The sequence below is a fragment of the Chiloscyllium punctatum genome, chromosome X (assembly GCF_047496795.1).
Source record: "Chiloscyllium punctatum isolate Juve2018m chromosome X, sChiPun1.3, whole genome shotgun sequence".
In the NCBI taxonomy this organism is placed as follows: Eukaryota; Metazoa; Chordata; class Chondrichthyes; order Orectolobiformes; family Hemiscylliidae; genus Chiloscyllium; species Chiloscyllium punctatum.
The window spans coordinates 23,033,724-23,057,606 of record NC_092791.1 but is presented as its reverse complement, the minus strand read 5'-3'; the positions used below and the strand labels follow the sequence as shown (position 1 = coordinate 23,057,606).

General features: G+C 39.9%; 1 protein-coding gene across 1 annotated transcript; it reads right to left on the bottom strand.

Moving 5' to 3' along the window:
• Positions 1-2,719: 2,719 nt before the first annotated feature.
• On the bottom strand, positions 2,720-19,796 carry dnajc22 (DnaJ (Hsp40) homolog, subfamily C, member 22). The gene is made up of 3 exons (XM_072567387.1): positions 19,583-19,796; positions 9,598-10,628; positions 2,720-6,760 (listed from the first exon to the last, which is right to left on the bottom strand). The coding sequence occupies exons 2-3, from the start codon at positions 10,438-10,440 to the stop codon at positions 6,581-6,583; spliced, it is 1,023 nt and encodes a 340-aa protein (XP_072423488.1). The 5' UTR covers positions 10,441-10,628; positions 19,583-19,796; the 3' UTR covers positions 2,720-6,580.
• Between the last annotated feature and the right edge of the window lie 4,087 nt (positions 19,797-23,883).

Below are 23,883 nucleotides of genomic sequence, written 5' to 3'. Positions count from 1 at the left end.
TATTTTTCTACATATGTGATCTACTTGCATAGTATTCCATTTGCTATATCGTAATGAAAAGCATGAAATGACTGGTTTCCCTTGGGTAGCTGATACTGTCTTTTGAAAGATGGAACAGAGTTTGTGGTAAAAACTGAAAACAATACTCCTGATCTTCCTAATGTTTTATTGAGGCATTTTGTTCTCACTCAGGACTGGATGTTGGACAGGATTCAGTCAGGATAGATGCAGTGAAGGGTTTAAGTAAGCTGGCGGTGAGGTCAAACTGGGTGTCATTAATGTACTTATGGGACTGGCTGTTGCATTTTTCGATGATATCACCGAGGTGCAGTGTGTGTTGATAGGAGGGGACCCAGCATATGTAGCTGGAACACTCCAGAGATATTGGTGCAGGAGTGATGAGAAAACTCCTTTCAGGAAATTCTCTGATTATGACTGGATAGGTAATTATGCAGTGAGGTGAGGGCAGTCCCATTCAGATAACTGGCAGAGAAGAGATATTGGAGGAAAATGGTGTGGCCACCTGTGTCAAAAATTGAAGACAGGCCAAGGAATGTGAAAAGGGAGACAGCCTGATTGGAAATGCTCAAGCATGGAGCTGCAGGAACGATGCAAGGTTGGGAAGGTATTAGTTTAGTTGGAGTTGGTGAATTTGCGAATAATTTGAGAACATTTTAACTTCTAGTACTTTGAATTACCTGAAAGAAAATGTCACAGAGGCTTACTTGATGTCAATTTCTAGACAAGTCTCCTATTTTATTCCATTTGCAGTCTGTTCGCAGAGAAATGCTGTAATATTTGTCATCTATTGTGTGATTGAAATACATGGAAAAGATGGACAACCGTTATGTCACAAGCACTTTGAGACTTTTTTTACATTGACCTTTGTTTACATAGCACCTTTTGCAACCCCAGGAAGTCCCAAAGTACTTCACAGCTAATGAAGTACTTTTTCAAGTGTGTTCAATGTAACCTTAAGAGGTGTATTTTGTCCTGTTTATTTTATGAAGAAAGGTTGAGACAGAGGTTGAGACAAATGATGAGGACAGTGTTGGAGAGCAATCCCATCGTAGCCAAAGGCCAGGTGAGGAACTGTTTATATATGTCTTAATTATTGCTAAAGTTCAATGAGAAGGCTATAGAAACATTTTTCATTTCATTTGAGAAAGTGGCTAAATAAATGAAATGGTCGGTGACCATGTGGTATTGTTGATCCCAATGAAGATGGTAGGTAGAGCTAGTGAGGCATTTGCATTTCTCATAGAGGAGGTATCTGTGTAGTATGATGAGGTGAAAAAAGCCATCTTAAGTGCATATGAGCTTGTGCCGTAAGCCTCCAGACAATGTTTTAGGAATCTAAGGAGGGAACCTGGTCAAATGTACATAGAGTTTGGAAGGATTTTGATACTTTAATAAGGGCATTGAAAACAGACCTAACATATGACACCTTAGAGAGATGATTATTGTGGAGGAGTTCAAAAATTCACTTCCTGAAGTAGTGAGAACTCATGTGGAAGAGATTTAAGACTGCTAGATTAGCAACAGAAATGGCAGATGATTATGAGTTGGTTCATTGAGGAAAAGAGGAATAGTCAGGTGGTAAGGGAAAAAGAGATTTCATTGAAAATAGTAAAGATAATTTACCACAGGGTAAAAAAGAAACCTAAGAGGGGAAGAGAAGTAAAGAAACTCAGGTGTTTTCACTGCAATAAAGTAGACCATATGAAGTTGCAGTGTTGGTGGTTTAGAAAAAACACTGGGAAGACGGATGTGGGAAAACAGTATAAGCAGCGAGTTTTGTTGAAGTAGTAAAGAAAGCACAGATGAAGCTAAAACTGTGAAAAAATATACAATCTATCTTGTCAGGGGTTGGTTGAGAGGTAAGTGCTAGATCACTTTGAAGAATTTGCTTGCGTGGTTAAGGTTTACCCATGTATGCCAGGAAGAGTAGGTAAAGAAATTAAGATTTTAAGAGGTACAGGAGCAAGTCAATCCTTGATGGCAAGAGATGAGGAGATATGTAATTCAGAAGGAGTATTGCCAGGAAAAGTGATAATATGTGGAATTCATGGCGAAAAGCACAGTGTTCCATTAAATAAAATGAGGTTGGAGAGTCCGATGAATAGTGGTGAAATGGTGGTAGGAATAATAGAGAAATTCTCAGTTCCAGAAATACAGTTTATTCTTGGTAATGACATCGCTGCATCACCGATGCCTTCTGTGGTTGATAAGCTAGTGGAAAATCAAGCAACTGAGATGTTACAGGAAGTATATCCTGGGACTCTTCCTGACTGTGTGGTAATACAGTCACAAAGCCACAAGCAGAAACAAGAGGAGAAATCAAAGAATAAAGATAAGGAAGTTGAAGTTCAATTATCAGAGGCTATGTTTGATCAAATGGTTGAGAAAAACACAATAACAGGTGGAGGACAATGTGGATATTTTTAATTCAGAGAAATTAACTGAATTACAACAGGAAGATGAAAAACTAAAGCAGTTGTATCAAAATGTATACACAGAAGAAGAATCTGAGTGTATCCCAGAATGTTACTTAAAAATAATGTCTTTATGAGGAAATAAAGACCATTACATGTTCAGGTGATGAGAAAGGGGCATAAGTTCATTAAGTTGTGTTACAGGTGGGTTATAGAAAGGCGATGTTGCGCGTAGCATATGAGTAACCAGTAGGATTTCATTTGGAAGTAAGGAAAACTCAAACCAAAATGCAAAAACATTTTTATTGGGCTGGACTGCATAAAAATATGGTTGAAATTTTCCAGTCATGTCAGGTAATTGGAAAACCTTAGGCAGTGATAAAACCAGCACACTTAATACCCATTCCCGCATTTGAGGAGCCTTTTACGAGACTAATAATTGTTTGTGTAGGACCCCTACCTAAAACATAAAGTGGGAATCAATATTTGTTAACCATAATGGATGTGTTCACTAGATTTCCAGAAGCTATTCCATTACATAGTATCATGGCGAAAAGGATTGCAGAAGAGTTCCTCATTTCATTATTAGACATGTACTACCCAGAGAAATACAGTCGGATCAAGGGTCAAATTTTACATCAAAGTTATCCACGGAAGTTATGGATAGCTTAGGAATTAAACTATTCAAATCTACTGCGTACATTCTAGAATCGCAGAGAACATTAGAATGGTGGCATCAAACTTTAAAGACCATGGGGTAGGATGGTGGCTCAGTGACCCAGGTTCAATTCTAGCCTCAGGCGACTGTCTGTGTGGAGTTACACATTCTCACTGTGTCTGTGTGGATTAGCCATGGGAAATGTAGGGTTCCAGGGATGGGGTGGATCAGAGTGGGATGCTCTTCAGAGAGGCAGTACGGTCTTGATGGGCCAAATGGCTTGCTTCCACAGTGTATGGATTCTATGTTGAGGGCTTATAGTCAAGACTATCCAGAGGATTGAGATAAAGGAATTCCGTATGCATGTTTTGCAGTGAGGGATGCACCGAGTGAATCAACTAAATTCAGTTCATCTGAATTAGTTTTTGGGATTGATGTGAGAGGACAATTGAAATTAATTAAGGAGAAATTGATAAGTCAGAGTTCAGAGACCATACATTTGGACTATGTGTCAGATTTTAGAGAATGATAGAATAGATCAGGTGAGTTGACTAGACAATATCTGAAAGTTGCACAACATGTGATGAAACAGGAAGCATATAAAAAATCAAATATTTGTAATTTTGCTCGTGGAGATAAAATGTTAGTGTTACTTCCATTGGCAGGTGAACCTTAAAAGGCAAGGGCCTTTAGTGGGCCTTATCAAATCAAAAGGAAATTAAGAGAGGTGAATTATTTTGTAAGAACATCATCTAGAAAGAAATACGAGAGTGTGTCATGTGAATATGCTCAAAAGCTATCTTGATAGGGAAGGAACCCAAAAAGAGAATGTGTTACTAGTTATAACACAGAGTGAAGAACCAAGTTCAGGTGATTCTGAATTAGACATCCCCCTAATTAAATTGGACAATGGGGAAGTGCTCAAAAATTGGAATAAATTACTGAGTTACTTTCCAGAGGAAAGTTGAAATGACCTGAAAGTGTTTTTACATCACATAGGAAGGTAATATACTAGGGAGTACCAATCTGCATGATGTAGATCAAGGAAATGCGGTTCCAAGTAAGCAACATCCTTGTGGACCTAACCCTCTAAAGTTGGCACATGTTCAAAAAGGGATTGAAAGCATGGTCAAAGGCAATATAATCGAAGTGAATTGCAGCGAATGGAGTTCACCCACAGTAATAGTGCCAAAAACCAGAGGGTACCCAACGATTATGTGTGGACTATCATGAAGATCATTGCAGTTGCAAAATCTGAATCATATCCTCTTCCACATTTGGAAGTATTGAGAAGGTGGACAAGCAACTTGTATTTCAAAGTTGAACTTACTCAGTGATGCTGGCAGGTACCTTTCTCCGAAAGAGCGAAGAAAATTTTGGCCTTCATGATGCCGAATGGACCACACCAGTTTAAAGTTATGTAATTTGGTATGAAAACTGCACCAGCTACATTTCAAAGTCTAATCAATAAAGTGATTTAGGGATTACTCAATTGTCCGGTGTACATCGACAATCTGGTGATTTTTAGTCACAAACGGAGGGAACATTTGGAGCATCTATTGGAATTGTTTGATCGACTTTGGGAGGCGGGCTTGGTGATCAACCTGGCTAAGAATGAGTTTGCAGAACTCCAAGTCACGTCCTGGATCATGTCATTGGACATGGACAAATGGCCCCGCAGGATGTGAAAACAAAGGTCATTGGGAAGCTTCCCATACCATCAATGAATTGGGGAGTACTACAATCACTGGGACTGAGTAGTTTTTATTGGAAGTTCATACAGAAATTTGGCAGTGTGTTTGCTCCAGACTGACTTATTGAAGGAGTGCATAAAACTTCAGTGGACAGAGGAATGTCAGAAGGCAGCCTGAAAACTGTGTTAACTACTGCCCCAGTGTTAGCCACACCTAATTATGCAAAGCCATTCAAAGTGGCTATCAATGCGAGTGATGTGGGTGTCGGTGCTGTACTCTTACAAGAAGATGACAGGAAGATAGAAAGACCTATTTAATATTTTTCCAGAAAATGTAATTATCACCAACAGAAATATTCCACAACTGAGATGGAGACCTCGAGTTTAGTGTTGGCGTTGTAAGGTTTGAGCATTCTATTGCCAGTAATGTGTCTGAAACTATTGTATATACTGATCATAACCCCTTAAAGTTTTTGGAAAAAATTGAGGATAAAAATGTTTAGATGGAGCTTATTATTGCAGCCAGTCAATTTGAAAATTCTATACGGGGTAGGACGAATTAACATAATTGCCAATGTATTGTCATGACTTTGATCAAAGAAGACAGAGGTGTTTGGTGGTGGACTGTAGTATTTGTTTGCATGCTTAAAGTCAATATAATGTATTTGTATTTGAGTGTTTTATTACTGTAAGGCTAACGGTTTTTGAAAATGAGGCCATCTTTGTATATTTATTGTTCTTTTTTTAAAGCAGGGAGATGTGATGATACTGTGGCTTTAAGAGTTGTACCTTGTCCTGTTTTTTTCTTATGAAGAAAGGTTGAGGCAGAAGTGTGTTTTGCTAAAAATCAAGTAATTTGACCAATCAAATTACACCTGGAATGCAATGCCTTGCACTTACCTTTAAAATAAAAAAAGTTTAGACTCCAGGCTATTATCTTAATATATCTTTTGAGGGGATTTGGTCTGGTCCACAACATCAATGTTGTCATTTAGGAAATGCAGCAGCTAATTTGCCAACATTAGATTCCTCCAAGCAGCAATGTGTAATGATGGAAACATCTATTTTAATGATGTTGTTTGTGGGACTAATCTTAGTAAGGATACCTAGGTTAGCTCCTCAGCTCTTCTTCAACATAATGCCATAGAATCTTACAACTGCCTGAGAGAGCAGATGGTAAGTTGGTTTACCATCTCATCTGAAAGACAACATCTCCAATAGAGCTACAACTGAGACAGTAAGACAGCATAAATATGTCATTCTTGTATTAATGGGACCCTAAAAAATCACCTCACAATTTAAAATTTCATTGTAGATAAACTATAATAAAAAAGGAAGCTATCTTAAAATGTAAGATTTAAAAATGTTATTAAAATGTATTATTTCCTGTGTTCAGTTCTTCAGTTCAGTCCTGCCTACTGCTTACCTTCAGAATTGGTCCTGGCTTCAAAGCAGACGTTCCTGTCTGGCTGATATTAATTAACAAGGCGAATCTCCTGTTTGGGAGAGGAAATATCTTGGCTTGCCAACCTAATAGTGACTAGTAGGTGAACTAACTCTGGGAACTATAAGAACCTTGCATAATAACATTCATCTAAGTATCTTGATTTAAACTGCATGCAACTTCCAAAGGAACTGTAATATAGATGACATAAAAGCATGACAGGTAACAATAACTAATAAAAAAAATAGAAAATTCAGGGTACACAATTTTAGCAAGCTTATACCACATTGGCAACAATCATAAGTTTTAAAACCAGTTTGCACTGATACTTTGTGAATGTTGGTGCAGCTTTAATATGTCTCTCCTTGCTTGTTTTTTGCAAGTACTTCGTATGCTGCTTGGATCTCAATGAATTGTCGCTCTGCTTCAACTAAATTGTGTCTGTTGTGGTCAGGATGCCAGCGTTTCACCAACTCTCTATAACTTCTGTTGATCTCTTCCAAAGTTGCTTCCTCATGTAATCCCAACACCTGAAATTTTTTAAAAATTACAAATATTAATTTATAAATATGTAGTTCAGCAAGGCATGTATGCAATCTAAGTAATGCAATTGCTTACTTAGAATCATATATAACCAGGGAGGAGCGGATCTATCCAGGATTAGAAAAATGGTACTACATATATTTTGTATGGCCTTTTCTTAACTTCAACAAGAAGATATTAGATTTTTCATCGAGGAACACATTTGGGAAAGGGAAAGGAAAATTCTTTTGAAAAAAAATCAAAAATGGGAGAATCATTATGCTGTGATTGTGTTTTCTGAAAATTCATCTTTTTAAGGTAGTGTTTAAGATAGTGCAGGGGAAAATATACACTTCTACATTCTACAATAAACTAGGATCCCTCCCTTTATTGCAAAGAAGCAAAACGTCTGAACCGAACCATCACAAAGTGTGCTACAGTTGGCAGACACTAAATATCGTAGTCAGAATTTCTTGGACTGAGAATATTTTCAGCTGTCAGGACCCCTTATGAGTTCCAACCCCATTTGAATGAGAAGTGCACCTTCCAGTTCAATCTCCCAGAATGCGGCCAATTAAGAAAACACCTTTAGGATCAACATCCAATTAGGGACAGTAGCTGACCTGAGAAGACAGAAGATCAAAATAGCATTTCCTGTCGTGAGGGTGGCTAGCAATCTTCTGTTCGTGCAGTGAGAATGCTGCTGATGGGAATGCAACAGGAATGAGAGAGTGCAATATAAATGCAATTAGGATGATGGGAGCAATTGCCATTACATCAACGATGAGTCTCTAGGCGCTTCTCACAATGGCAAGCCTCTGCCGGTAGGAAATACCATTCATGTCATTCTTAGACTTGGAAACTTAGAAAATCTTGAATTATCACACCACTCTGACTTCCCACCATGCAATTCAGAGAAAACTTTCTCCCATTTCAAAAAAAAATCAGATGGATTTTTAATTTTGTGAAAAGCCCTCAATGTAAAACAACATTTTAAATAATCTTTAATACAAGTTGTAAAGGGATTGTTAACAATCTGAAAAACGGAATTAAAACTTAATAACTCTCCTTCTATAAGTAATACATTTCCTATTAATACCAGCATTTAGCCCTCACTGTCAGTCGTGAACACTATTAATTAATTCATTGGTCCCATAGACAAAGAAAGATAGATTGTGTAGTGCAGTGGAGCACAATGCATTAAAGTATGAAGGCATATAATTGATTTCCCTTTGTGATGATGCTGCCCCTTTAACAAGGTTATGTTGTCCTTGGGTTTTTTCAAGATGGGGTCGTAACGACAGAGGTTCTGATATTTCTGGAAATGGCTACTTGAAAACAACGGTAGCGGAGTGGCCAGTTCTCCCAGTTTTGGATTTTTTTTCTAGTTTGATTTTGTTTTTGCAGGCAGTCGGAAAACTGCTAGCAGCAGAGAAGCTGCTGCAGTGAAGCAAAGTTCCATGGTTGAACAGATGTTTCTTGTCTGATCCCTCTCTGAAACCTCCCCTGCCTGTAAGAACCTGTGTTTGAATTTACCTTTTGCTAAGGGGTGTGTTTATGTAATGTTACAGGTATTGGAACAACTTTGTTAAGTTTAGATAGAGTCAGTTGCGTTTTCAAATAGTTAAGTTATTCTGAATTCAGTTTTCTTTTGTTTGTGTTTCAACAGTCGTGTTTAAATAAATTCTGTTTTGTTCAAAGCTGAGTGGTTTGACCAGCTGCATCACACATGGAATATTCACTTTCCATCTGCCTTTAAAATAAGAAGTAGTTAGGGTCTGGGCTACCTTCTTAAAACATTTTGAGGGGGTCTGGCCCGGTCCATGACACCTTGAAACAAATGCCTGAAATCTAAAAACAAGCCCTCTGCTAAAACTACTTAAAATGGACACTGTGACAATTAATAACTGCAACCCTATCCTCATAGCACTCACACTCACCTAGCTTTATTGCCAAGAAACTCCATTTGCTTCCTATTGTCATTAAGAAGGATTGAAGACCAATAAAAACATTCCATCATATTTCTTCTTCTTCCCCATATCCCATTCCTGCTACAAGCCTCACTGAAAAGAACATTGACCCTGATATGTTGCATTCTCCTCCCACTAAGAAGAAAAGCATCCCTTACGCATTGCTACTCACCCCTTTGCCATTCCCTCATTTTACTAGATCTCCACCTTTTCATATACCCCTGCACTATCCACTCATTTGCTTTATGCATGCTCCTCTGACTTCTTAAATATTCAATTTATGTATAGTTGTGTGTAATCCCCTCTGCAATAAGGATTTGCAGGACTGACTGCATTCAAGATAACCAGGACTGCATTCAAGATAAATAGGTCTGCCTGTGGCCTAACAGATGGTTTTCAAAAGGACTACTATAAGCCATAACCAACTGAATGAGGAGCAGCGAGCTACTCCTAACTGCCTGTATGAACAAGACTGATGCTGCCACCCACCACTTCCACAGGAACCCCAGATTCTCACTGCTGCTCAGTACCTCCAAAAATGAAGCTGGTTTATGTCCTTCCCAATCCCCACCTCTATTCACTACCATACTATCTAATTATCACTATCCACCTGACTAGATTGCATTTTTTACCCTCCACTCCTTAAGGTCTCCTTAAACTATTTACCTGATGGCTGTTTCTGGCTTTACAGGAACTTAAAACCCATCTCCACAATGATGAAGCTCAAAGCCCTGTATCACATACAGTTCAGACCTATCCATTCAGCTGTGCTGGGATGTCTAGATTGGAAGTGAGAGGGGGAAGAAAGAATAGATAGGAATGTCGAAGTGTATACTGTGATATGGATCAAATAGAATTCTGTGTTCAAAAATTACCTCATATGCCAACCTTTTTCTTTCGGTCTGTATGGCAGAGATGGATGCAAATAGCTTTTCCCACTCCGAATTGTATCCATAACTTAATCCTATTCCACCAGTAAACAGCTTCCACGTATGGTATGGGAGGAGGAATGCAGACTCGAGAAGATCACTAAGCATTGGGAATATTCGGACTGAATCTAGAATAAAGCTGATGGTGTCTGTGATGTATAAAACTGTAACTGTAGTATTGTGCAACACACAGTAAGAAATTGGCATTGTGAATGCCAGCCAAGCTAGACCTAGTCTATAGAGTCGCACGCTCAGGTTGTCTTCTGTGTGACTTGGAGTCTTATAATGACGGTGTTGCATAGAGGTAATACTGGCAACAATACTAATTGGTACTGTTGCAATGGGTCTTCCGTAGAATATAGGAGACGTAACGAATGAAGCTATCATTGTTGTCTTTACATTGGAGGTTTCTTCGCCAACACTGGCTACAAGGTGAACACCCAGTGTTATTGCAAGTGGCAACGCCATGATGTAGAAGCCATTTAATGATGATAGACTTACAAGAGCAATAAAACCAAAATAAACTCCAACTGCAATTTGACCAATGACACGGACAATGCTCATTGGTGGTTGTAGATGTCTTAATTTTTTGATCTTATTGTGGTAAATGTTTGCATTTTGCACATACTTCGGCAGTTGCCAAATTTCCCTAATCCATCCGACTCCAAATCCACCAAATGTCACCATCCATAGTAAGGCATGACTGTCTCTTCCAAGGTAGATGTGATGGAGACCAAAAAGTCCACCGCATGACCAAAGGACGTAAGTGATCAGCAGACTCTTTGCCATTTCCAAGACCAAAATGAGATACCAGCAGTTACTGTTATTGAGACTGACTGATTTCTATGGATTAGGGATTTGCTGTTGCAGTTACTATTTAAGTTAAAAAATCAGATGATTTGAGAGGTCAGCCCAGTCTCATGGTTTGGGTTCATGTTTGGAGCATGTCATTAACCTATATGTTCATTTTATATGATCTGCAGAAAGATAAAATTAGTAAAAATTAGAATTTACCAATCGATTTATGATCAGATCTATGTATAAGCATTACAGATATGAGGAAATTCTTGACCATGCCCAAAAATATATAACTTTGTCACCGAAGATTTTGTTTTGACCAGACACCTGTGGAACGCATCACAATGATTTAGAGTTTTCAGATCAAACTATTGAACAATCCACATAGACTTTTTATGCACTCAGGGTGAAGTATCGTGTATTTCAGCTGGCATAGACACGATGAGCCATCATTTTCTGTGCCATAATTATTCTACATTCTGTATATACTCTAAATATCAGAAAAGGAGGAACATGTATCGAGGTGGGCCGGAATCTTATACAGGCTTGAGCAATGTATGCTATGGTGGGATTTGTGACAGAATTGCACAAGAAGTCTGGTGAAGCCAATCTCAGTGCTGTGACCAACTCACTGCAAGGTAAGTTTTCTGCTAGACGTTGCGAATTAAGGAGATTATAGCCTTTTAAACACCTTATTAATGTGAAACTCACCTAATTAATATTTTGCTTCTTATCTTACCAAATGCACTGAACAAGCTAGACAGCAAGAAATCTTGACATGGAACTCAGGATGTGTACTTGGACATTTCAACTCACTGCTGGCTGTGAGGAGTCTCCATGCTTCTCAGCATTAGAGAGCATCTCAGTGCACAGTCCATGAGCACCAGTAAAACACACCTCACAATCATCAAGGTACATCTCCAATCCATTTCCAGGGCACATTTAGGGGTGCATTGGCAACTAGCATTGAAAGCCTCATGTATTGATATTTTACATGCAGGGACAGGTACCCAGCTCACGCATTGGAACCAGGCTGCATCTCAAGGCTGTTCACTTTGCACTTACCTGCATATTCACAGCTTCCTTATCTTGTCTCGCCTTCCATGCCATGCAGCATCATGTTTGCTTGTGCATTGGAGGTTGCCTCAGCCAGAATGAAAGGCTATCAGCACTGCTGTATTAACATGCTCTTCTACACAGGTGGACAGACAGGTTTGTTTGTCATTACGGGTCTGTTCAGGGTTGAGGGGGGGTATCATCTTTATGAATGGCAGGCGTTAATCTAACACTGACAGCAAGCGCCAGCTGCCTGCATTTAAGCACTGTACGTTTACTCACCCAAATGGCTATTTTGGACAGTAGGTGGGGGCTAGTCCTCAGTTCAGTGAGTGAGGGGCTGCTGTCTATCAGAGCATTCCCAGAACCATCAGTCACGGACACAGTCTGCACATGAGTCTGGTGATTTGGCCACAGCCAGTTGTCTGCTTGGGCCTTTCAAGAGCCAGGGATCTGTGTATCTACAGTGTGGAGAATAAGCAACGATCAGTCCTGTGGGGCCAGCACGAGCAGTCAGAGGAATCCAGTATCGTCAGTCAGAGTGCTGTGAAGTCAGATCTGATCAGTCATGCCTAAGGGCTGTTCATTGAAGTTCCTTAGAGGTTTTGGATGAACACGGGCCTCAGGGTCTGTCCCTTGATCTTTTAGGAAGTTATAAGGAGAGCCTCTAGGGGCAGCAGAGGGATGACTGCCAAAAGTGGAGGGGGTAAAAGCAGAGGATTTTGTAGAGGTAGAGTAATGATGGTGACAGGAGAAAACATAACGTTTATGTGGATGGTAGGCAGAACTGGGGATTGGAGAACATGATAGGCAACAGGAGGAGGGATTATTGGCAAGGACCACCATATTGGCCTCCACAGGTGGAGCAGGGTGGCATCATTAAACTGAAATGTCAGGCTCAGTGGGGTAGGGAGGATAGTTGGAGGTGAAGTTCAATGAGTTGGGTTTCCACATTGGGGAGGAGAGGTGGGGAGGAAATGGGTGGAATTGGGCCGTCAGGGTAGTGTGAGGTAAAAGGAGACATGGGTGTCCTCAGCGAGGTGATATGGTGGGAGATATCTGGCAACTGGGTGAAATCTGGTGCTCATGGTGGGCACTGCAAGCTATTTTCCCTGCCATCATTTACCATTCTCTAGTTGTGAAATGCAACTGCAAACTGGCTGGGACAATGCCCACGGTATGGAATCAGTGTTATTTTGATGGGGAAAGAGCAGGATTCCTGTTTGCTAGATGCTAGGACACTGAAGGACAAAGACGGAGAGCAAATGGCATACGTTTAGGGTGAGAGGGGAAAGATATAAAAGAGACCTGAGAGGCAACTTTTTCACTCAGAGGGTGATACGTGTATGGAATGAGCTGCCAGAAGAAGTGGTGGAGGCTGGTACAATTGCAGCATTTAAAAGGCATTTGGATGGGTGTATGAATAGGAATGGTTTGGAGGGATATGGGCCGGGTGCTGGTAGGTGGGGCTAGATTGGGTGGAGATATCTGGTCGGCATGGACAAGTTGGACCGAAGGGTCTGTTTCCGTGCTGTCCATCTCTATGACTCTATGACTCTAAGTGTTTGGATACTACAGCTAACTTTTATTTGCAATCATTTCATCATCTATTTGCAATGCGTATGGAGTGAATGTGCTTAGGGTTCAAATGTTAGTCAATGGGGATTTACGCTGTTCCATTGCTCATGGCAAATCCAACATCGACATCTCATTAATGCTGAAGTTAGCCGTAAACACTTAAAAAAAAGAGGAAAATGCTGGTCAAAGATGGCCCATTAATTGTGCAACTTCGGAGGTGGAAACCATCATCTGCCATGTAAGTTTAACAATGGTCTGGACTGAATGCAATGAGAAATGAATGATTAATGTCGGTTTGGGATAACAAGAGGTCTGAGTGCAACAGGCACTCCCTTTTTGATTTAATGCGTTGGTCACTTAGCCAAGGCAGCACCTTCACCATGTTGTTGCTGATGCTGAGGCTAAACTGAATGAACAATGGAGACATGACTCTTGTTACTGGGGTGCTGCACAACTCACTGTATGAATGACAGGGTGCAGCCCTCATTTGCAGGGTATACCACCACTTACTCTTCTGAGACCTAAGACTTTGCCTTATGTTCCCACTGTCAGTCATTTCCAACAGGAGTCTTGTCTTCATCCATTGGTGGGATGTTGGTTGCTGTGGCTGCCTTCCTAAGATGGTGAAGGCAATGCGGAAGGGTGAGGGCTTCAAGGTCAGGAACAGGAGTAGCGTAGCAGGTCAGGCAGCATCCAAGGAGCAGGAGGATCAATGTTTCAGGCATGAGTGAAATGTCGATTCTCCTGCTCCTTGGATGCTGCCTGACCTGCTGCGCTTTTCCAGCAACATATTTTCAGCTCTGATCTCCAGCATCTGCAGTCCTCACTTTCTCCAGAAACAGGAGTAGGCCACCACAAAGGAAGAGGAGTCCCCTGCCCAGGGAGAGGTCACAGTCAGAAGGCCCCTTGGGACTCATGGGTCTGCAGGAAGATCAGGGTTTTTTCAGCTCCGACTCCATTTCCAGGGCATGACCAAGGTATAGTGTCTTGGGACATTATGATGGAATTATGCTCGATGCACGAGTGGGAGGCCATCTTTTCTCAGTAGCTGCAAAGGCAACAGCCACTTTGAACTGCTGTGCAACTGGCACCTTCCAGGGAGTGATGAATACCCTGAGTGTGATCTCTCACATCTGAACAAGATCACACTATTCATTTCATTTCCTGACGACAAGGTCAGTGCTACAGCCTGGACAGTAGGATTCAGGGACAATGTAGTAGATACTGATGAACTGAGAGGATGAGAGCAGTCTTCCAAGGATGAGGACATTTGGAGAAAAGGAAACTGAATTTGTGCATGACAGACCTCAGCTGCACTGTGTGCTACAGTCCAGACAGGACCTGATCAATGACTGCTTCCAGTCAATGAGAGCTGGGTGCAGTAGACCATCATGGAATGTAAAGGTAATGTTGGTCAAGATGCCAGCATTTGGTTTGCATCATTTTATTTGTGTTCTGTTATGGTGGCTGCAAATTAAAGCTCGTGTTTGAAATTCCCCTATTGCTTATGATGTCTGTGTACTGAACAATGAGAATGCATGGATCTACAGCTGGTATTGGGGACAGAGTAGTGATGTCCTAGAGACGATGTTTAGATAAGATATCATGAAGGACAGGCAAACCTTATGCCTTGGTGGTTAAACAGTGACTAGAGTGAGAGAATGGGGTTGTACATGTGAGGGAGTGTTATTCATGCCAGTTATATACCCGAAGTATTGTGGCTTTGTAGGTGCCATTACATTGCTGGCAAGGGGTAACACCAGATTGCCAACAGTTGTGTGGATGCACAGCAGCCTCTCAAATATAGCACAGGGGCACAAGAGATGCTGGTCTCTACTAATGACCTTACAATGACCTTCGGTAGCAGTGATCATAATGTTTGAATTTCTCATTCACTTTATGGGAGAGAAGAGTGGATTGGACACCAGTGTTTTCAATTTAACTAACAATTATGAGCATACGAAGATGGAACTGGCTAAAGTAAATTTGGAAACTTGATTAAGGGATAGGTCAGTAGGAATACAGTGGCAGACATTTAAGGGGATATTTCAGAATACTCAGTGAAAAAGAAAGATCATAAGAGAAGGACACGTCATACATGGTTAAGTGAAGAAGTTAAAGGCTGTATTAAACCGAAAGGAAAACATATAACTCTGCAAAGGCAAGTGGCAAGTCTGAAGCAAAAACAGAAATTGCTGGAGTAGGTCTGGTAGCAGATGCGGAGTGAAAGCAGAGTCAAAGCTTCAGGTCCATTGATCCTTCTTTAGTTCTGCTGATGTTCAGATTTCTCGCATCCACAGTTCTTTTTGTTTGGCAAGTCAGAAGATTGGACATAATATAAGGAACAGCAAATGATGACCGAAAGATTAATAAGGAAGAGGAAATTGGAGTATGCAAGAAAGCTAGCTAGAAATATAAAAAAAAGTCAAGAGTTTATACAGGTATTTAAGTAGTAAGTAAATTGAGTTTTTGGCCCATGAGAGAGAGTGGGTCTGGGGAATTACTCATGAAAAATAGGGAAATGGAAGGTGAATTAAACAAATTTTCTATTTGTCTTCACAGTAGAGGATACAAATAAAATCCCAGAAACAATTGTGAATCAGAATAGGAAAAGGAATGAGGAACTGAAAAACAGTTCTCATCACTAAGAGGGCACTGAAAAAACTTGGAATAAAATATGACAAGTCCCTACATCCTAATTGACTGCATCTTAAAAAGTGTTAAAAGAAGTGACTGCTTCAAGTTGCCAACTTGAAAAGGAATCCTTATCCCTTTTCTCTGTTTCCTGCACATTAGCTAATTCTCTATCCATGCCAATACACTACCTCCAACACATGGTTTGTTATCTTATGACTTAACTTTTTGTGACACACCTTGTTGAGCGCCTTCTGGAAATCCAAATACAACACATTTACTGGCTCCATTCTATCCACTCTGGATAAGACTTCCTTGTAAATCTCTAATAAGTCAGACATGATTTCCCTTACATGAAGGCATGCTGACTCTGCTTGAAGATTGCTAATCCCCTGATATTTCTGTAGAATCCAAGGACTTTTGGAAAATTACAACCAATGTATCACTATCTCTGTAGTTACTTATTTTAGGAACCGTGGATGCAAGCCATCAAGATCAAGTGACTTCTGCTTTTAGCCCCATCAGTTTGTCCAATACTACTTCTTTAGTGATGGTGGTGGCACTTAGTTCCTCTCATGCATTCTGTAGTATTAATGGGCTGATTGAAATATATTCCATCATCAAGACTGATGCAAAATATCTATATAACTCAACAGACATTGCCTTGTTACGCGTAACTATCTCCCCAGATTCAATTTTCTAAGGAGCCTATGTTTACTTAGATCTCTCTCTTTTTATATATTTAAATAGCTCTTATTGTCAGTTTTTATATTCCTTGCCAGTTTGCCCTTGCAGTTTATTTTCTCTCCCATCTTTTTTGTCCTTCTTTGCTGAATTCTGAATTTATCCCAGTCTTCAGGGCCATCACTGACTTTGTTCCTCCTTATATGTTTTTTCTTTCATCTTTATACTCTCCTTTACCTCCTTGGTTAGCCATGATTGGTTTCTCTTTAGAAATCTGCTCCTTACTGGGATGTAATTTTGCTGAGAGTCATGAATTACTTTCTCAAATATCTGTCACTGTTTACTTACTGTCATTCCTGCTAATCTGTCTGCCCAGTCCACTTTAGCTAACTCTCTCCTCATTTCATTGTAATTCCCTTTACGTTAAACACAGTTGTTTCCAACCCAATTTTCTCAAAACTGAATATTCAATTTTATCATATTATGATCACTACTTTCTAGGGAATCTTTTATTTGGCGGTCATTTATTAAACTTGCTTCATTACGCACTACCAGATGCACCATAGCCTGATCTCTGGTTAGTTCCCTGAGGAGACTGCTGCCTCACGCGCCAGGAACCCAGGGGTCGATTCCAGCCTTGAATGACTGTGTGTGGAGTTTGCACATTCTCCCAGTATCTGTGTGGGTTTCTGTCAGATGCACCAGTTTCCTCCCACAGTCTAAAGCTGAGAAGAGTGTTGGATTGGCAATGCTAAATTGCCCCATATTATCCAGGGATGTGCAGGTTAGGTGAATTAGCCATGGTAAATATGGGATTATGAGGGTAGGGTGGGGGGCTGGGTCTGGGTGGGATGGTCTTTGGATGGTTGGTACAAACTTAATGGGCTAAATGGTCTCTTTCTGCACTGAAGGGATTCTATGATTCTGTGACATGTTGCTATACGAAATTATCCCTAATAGTCTATGAATGTGTTGTCGTAACTGCCTTTTCCAGTATTCAGAAAAGAGGATTGGTTGGCTAATAGGAAGCAGATTGTGGGTTCAAACAGATCATTTTCAGTTTGGCAGGATGTTGAGTAAAGTTCCACAAGGATCAGTTTTGGAGTCTCAGTTATTTGCAAGTTATATCAGTGGCAAGTGGTGAGAATGGAAGTATAGTTGATAAATTTGTTGACAATACAAAAGACAGGTAGGAAAGTAAGTTTGAAGATGACAGAGTCTGCAAATGTTACATATAGATGAAGCGAGTGAGAAGATTTTGGCAGATGGATTATGATGTGGAAAAATGAACTTGTCCATTAGCAGGAAGAATAGAAAAGAGCATATTATTTAAAATGAAGAAAGATTGCTTAACTAGAAACCTAATTACACGACTCAGAAGAGGTTAGCATGCAAGTATAGCAAGTGATTAGGAATGCAAATGGAATGCAGTTATTTATTACAAGGGGAATTGAATATAAAATTGGGGACGTTTTGCTACAGTTGTATACAGCATTGAAGAGGTCAATTCTGGAATACTGTGTACAGTTGTGACTTCTTATTTAAGAATAGACATAAAATGCCTTAGAAGCCATTTAGAGAAGATTCACTTGACTGTTGGCTGAATGGGTGGTTATCTTATGAGGAAAGGTGTGTTCATTGAAGTTTGGAAGAATCTGCGGTGATCTTACTGAAGCACAAAAGACCCTGAGGAGACCTGACAGGTGGATACCGAAACAATGTTTCCATTTTTGGGAGGGACGAGAACTAGGGGACACAGTGGAAAGAAAATTCCTTATTTTTGAAAAGATAAAGGTGAGGAAGGTTTGTTTTTTAAGTCTCAGAAGATCATACATCTTTCCTAGAGGACAGTGGAGGCAGGTTCATTGAATATATTCAAGGCAGAGGTAGATAAATTCTTGATTAACATGTGATCATCAATGTCAGTGAGAATGTGGAGTTGAGGCCACAATTCAATTAGCCATTATATTATTGAAGAATGGAAAAGGCTGGAGGTGCTGAATGGGCTATTCCTGCTCCTAATTAGAAACCCTACAGTGTGGAAACAGACCCTTCGGCCCAACAAGTCCACACCGACCCTCTGAAAAGTATCCCACCCAAACCTATTCCTCTACCCTATTACTCTACATTTACCCTTGACTAATGCAAATAACCTACACATCCCTGAACACTATGGGCAATTTAGCATGGCCAATTCACCTAACTTGCACATGCACATGTTCTGTGTCCAGGGGTATTGCTGAAATTCAACTGGCTAAAATCATCAGGTTGCCAGCACAAACCATTGGTTAGATCCCTGCTACTTTTCCAGATAAGCCTGATTATCTCAGGGTCGTTGCTTGCATAGTTATCTGAAACTTAAAGGATCTGCCCCCATAGTGATGAGTAAACACCTCCATTTTTCATTATTGAGCCAGGCTGACTTGTTAATCATCAACCATTCTCCAGAGTACTATGGACCCACTTGGCTAGGTGTCAAGTTACTGATTTTGCCATAAGACTTTTGGCTTGGTTTTGATCTTTGACTCTGAAGATATCTTGCTTATATAATCCATTTGAAGAAAATTAGTATTCTCTACTGCCAACTATGAGTTTGATCCTTCATTAGACGGTTGGCAGGTTCACAAAGCACCTCATAAGCAATAGTGAGCATATAGCAACCATAAAATGTGAGTACGTTGCCACTATCCTGATCAGTGTGCACTCACACCATACTCCTACCAGTTAAAGTGATAATGGAACTGGCCCCTCAGAATGTCAATTAAAATTAAGTTTTCTTATTGCTGCAACACATTACACAGCGGAACAAGATTCTCTTGCATTCATGCTGCTGCTTACGGATTTCTCTGGTTTGCAGTTTCCAATAGCAGTGCTTATCTGAAACTGGAACTTACCTCTACAGTAACAATGCTGTGCTAGCTGAATATTATCTGGATTCCTATTTAGCAGCATACTGGCTTTGAACAGTAGATTCCTGTCTGATTTGCCTCAGGAGCTTATGAAAAGTTGGGTCAAAATTTAAAAGGGATAAATTTACCTTTTTCAAGCATGTCGTGTTTCATTGACATGAAGGTGAAAAATTTAAGAACTTACTTGATAGGAAGTCTCAAGATACCAAAAGTAGGAAAGTGGAGAAACAGAAATCTTTGAACTAAAAAGAAGTATATGAGCAAATGCTTACCAGTCAAAGAAGCGTAGTTTCTGGTTAGGTTCAGAGGACTTTTGACCACTGAAGACTAACCCTGTGTTGACTCAGCAGTTCATTATTGCGCAAAAATCGTAATACATTCCAAAGTAGCTTTTTACAACAGCTGACTTATGTTCACTAACTGTGTTGAATATTAACTCCAGAAGGTGAATGAAAATAACAAATCTTAAATGACAATACAAATCAATGTGAGCGTTAAACCCAATTAGAGGGTATTATGTTACAGTGGTAGTATCCCTATCACTGGGCTAGATGGTCCAGGTCCAAAGTCCCACATGCCCCAGTGTTGTGTCGTAACATGTCTGAACATATTGATTGAAAATAATTTAAAACAAATTGGAAAAGTAAGTCAGTCCAGAAATAATCTTTGAAGTGATTTCCCAGAGGAAAACAGTTTAAAAAAACAACAGTAATACTTGTAAATGTACTGGTCATGCTGGTCTTCCACTTTGAAGTATACAAGATGGGCCAGACCACTTTGCGTTATTCAGAAGTTTACTGGTATTTTTCTGGAATCAGTTTTAAAGAAATAGCATTTTGAGTACAAATTGTTAGTACAGGATCAAAACTACTCTATTCAAATATTAAATTTGGCACGTTTATTCAATGTTAGAAGATGAGCAGTAAATCAGTCTTCCTGAATGGCAAATTTCTGAAGTTTGGCCTAATGCACTTTAGAATGCATATGCAGATTTCAGCTCTGGGTGGGTTGTTACACATGTAAAATTTAAGATAATCTTCATTTGGATAAATGCTATTATACATAGGATATGTGTTGGCTTGCAGTAGTTACATGACCCCACCTCTGTTGTATGGGCATTTGTGTATAGTCACTGGTAGCCTTTACATGGACAGCACTTGACATATGTCAGAGAGTAACGCAGCTAAAATTTATTGATGTTCAGCATGGTAAGTGAGCCAGCTACTGTGTAAAAGATAGAAAGGAATGTCCAGTCAAAAATGTGTGGACTTTCAGAACTTTAAGAATGTGCACCACTGGAAGAAAAAAAAAGGATTGTAGGTTTGAATTATTGGGTGAGTCAAATGGCTATGAATTTCCCACAGAAAAGAGCTAAACTCCAGAAAAGAGGCAAGGGTAATTGTCATAAAATCATACAGTACGGAAACAGACCCTTCGGTCCAACCAGTCCATACCGAACATAATCCCAAATTAAACTAGTCCCACCTGCCTGCTCCTGGCCCATATCCCTCCAAATCTTTCCTACTCATGTACTTGTTCAAGTGTCTTTTAAACGCAGTTGTGCCAGCATCCACCGCTTCCTCGGGAAATTCATTCCACACGTGTACCATCCTCTGTGTAGAAGATTTGCACATGTCTTTTTAAAATCTCTCTCCTATCATCTTAAAAGTATGTCCCTTAGTCTTGAACGCTCCCATCCTAGGAAAAAGACACCATTAACCCTTTCAATACTCCTCATGATTTTGCAAATCTCTATAATAATATCATCTCTCAACCTCCTACAGTCCAGTGAAAAACATCCCAAAAGGCCACATTTTACTGAATGTGGCATCAAGGATCACCAGCAAAACTGGAAGCAATAGTGTTGTGTATTTGTGCAAGTATAGTGGACTGTTACTTTAAGAGTCCAATCATGTGATAGAATGGCATTATTGGTTGTTTTGAGTGGATAAACAGCTCTCTCTAACCTTGCTATCTGTAGTGAGCATCTTCATAATAAAATAGGAACATATGAGCAGGAATAGGCCATTCAACCACTTGAACCTGTTCTGCCATTCATTATGATCATGGCTGATCATAGAATTCAATGCCTCAAATTTTATCCTGCCCCCTTTAGCCACAAGAGCTATAGTCTACCTCCTTGAAAATGAATAATATTTTGGCCTCAACCACTTTCTATCGTAGTGAATTTGTTTGGGCTCACCACTCTAGGTGAAGAAATGTCTCCTCATCTCATAAAAACTTTGCCCCCTTTTGTTTAAACTATGACCCTTGTTCTGGACTCCCATATGAGCAGGAACATCCTTCCTACAGCCAACTTGTCTCGTCTTGTTAGAATTCTTTTGAACTCCAGCGAATTGAATCCTGACCAACTCAATTTCTCATATGTCAGTTCTGACATCCCAGGTTCATCAAATTGATTCCTGTCCTGCTGTTGAAAACCGCAGTCACCTGGTCCTGCTTGGAATTTAAGAAAACTAGCAAAGGATGAAAATTGCTTGAAAGCAAATAAAATTCACCCCAGGTGAATAGCGCAGAAGCAGTTTGCCATGTGCTGCCCCTGAAGGATCACTGAGTACCAAGTACCCTACACACAGAGGGAAATATCTGAGCTAGGGCTAGGGGTATAGACTCAAAAAAACAGACAGAGCCTTAGGAAAACCTTGTTTTATATAGTTAAAAATCACAACAACAGGTTATAGTCCAAGAGATTTATTTGGAAGTACAAGCTTTTGAACGCTGCTTCTTTGTCAGGTAGCGAGTGGGGCAGGATCGTCGGACACAGAATTTATAGAAAACGATCATAGTGTCATACACTGATGCAATATATTGAACAAACCTAGATTGCTGTTAAGTCTTTCACCTTTTAGAATGGGCTGCAGGTTTCGACTTATTAATATGTAAATCCCAGAACTTCTTTCAAGTCATATTCCTGAGATAACTTCAACTTTTATTAAAAAAGGTGACATCTCAGCTCAGACAATGCATTAAAGGTGTGAGGTTAGAGTCTGTCTGTATTCCATACTTGAGTCAGACTGGTTCATTTTTCAAAGTAGGAATTTATAAAATGTCACATGGATTATAAAAAGTATTTACTGCCTGCAGATTGTATGCCTTTTGAACAAAATAGAATGGATCTGCAAATACAATTCTGCAAATGCAAATTCACGCAATAGACTGTGTGTGTTGGGGTGGGGAGGTTGAGGGCAGTGAGGGAAGGGAGTGTGTGTGTGTGTGTTTATGTGAGAGTGTGTGTGTGTATATGTGCTTGATAGAGTGTGTGCATGAGTGTGATGTATATGCCTGTGAGAGGGTGTGCACATGAGTGTGACTGTGGGGAGTTTGTGTGTGTGCCTGAGAGAGAACGTGTGTATGAGAGAAGGTCTGTGTGAGTGTGTGTGTGTGAGAGAGAGAGAATTTACTCAGATGAGAGATCTGCCATTTTGTGAACTCTCATGCTCGAGATTAGTTGTTCAGCTTTCATGGCTGCTAGCTCCATCGAGACAAACACGAATGTCAACTCAAAACTGGCATCAGTGAGGATGAACAGGTCATGTAGCAGCAAAATGCTGGTATAAAGAAGCTTTATATAGAAACTATGGCAAAAGAGGACACATTGTTTGAGGAAGAAACATGAACAACATGTGGCAAAAATACAAAAGCTGAAGAATAGAAAGAAAAATCTACATGGTAGAGAAAAAACGAGGACATGAGAAAAGCCAAGACACAGTCTGAAGAGGAGCTGTTATTAAACATACTGGCCATTGCTGGTGACATAACCAATACTGGATCATCCCATACTGAATGGTAAACCAGTAAGGATGGAAGTGAACACCAGAGCAGTAGTTTCAGTGATACCTGAAAAAGTGTGTATCAGAAGCAGCTGAGTCACATGATGTTGCAACCCTCAATAATTGTACTAAGACCATTCATATGTGAAGTGATGCCTTTAAAGGGTTCATCAATATTCAATTATATACATAGTCTGAAGATTTGTCCTTACATATTGTCAAAAGAAAATTCCCACTTTTATTGGGAAGAATGTGGTGAAAATCAAACTGTTGAACTGACGTAAATTGCTTGTCAAATTCTGAGACTGATCTATCACATATTCTAAAGAAACATGCCATTATTTTTCGTTGGAACTCTGGGAAGCATGGAATAAGATCTGTCAAATTGAAAATTAAGGAAGAGAATCAAGCAAAATGTTGCAAGGCTAGATCAGTGCCTTATACAAATCAGGCCAAAGGTCAAGGCAGAATTAGAGAGGCTGGTCAAGATGGGAGTCCTTGAACCTGTGATTCGGCCATGCTTATCATACCAATGAAAAGTAAAGATAGATCAGATGTATCTATGATGATTTCAGGGTCACTATTAATCTGGTACTATGTGCTGAGCAGTGTCCTTTGCATTTAAATTGTTGGACTTATTTGTTAGATTAGCTGCAGATTGGCTTTTCAGTAAAGTCGATAACTGTAGACCCTGAGTCACAGAAATACTTGACAATTTTAACACATTAAAAAAAAAGAACTATTCAAATACAAGAGACACCCTTTTGGAATCACATTTGCAT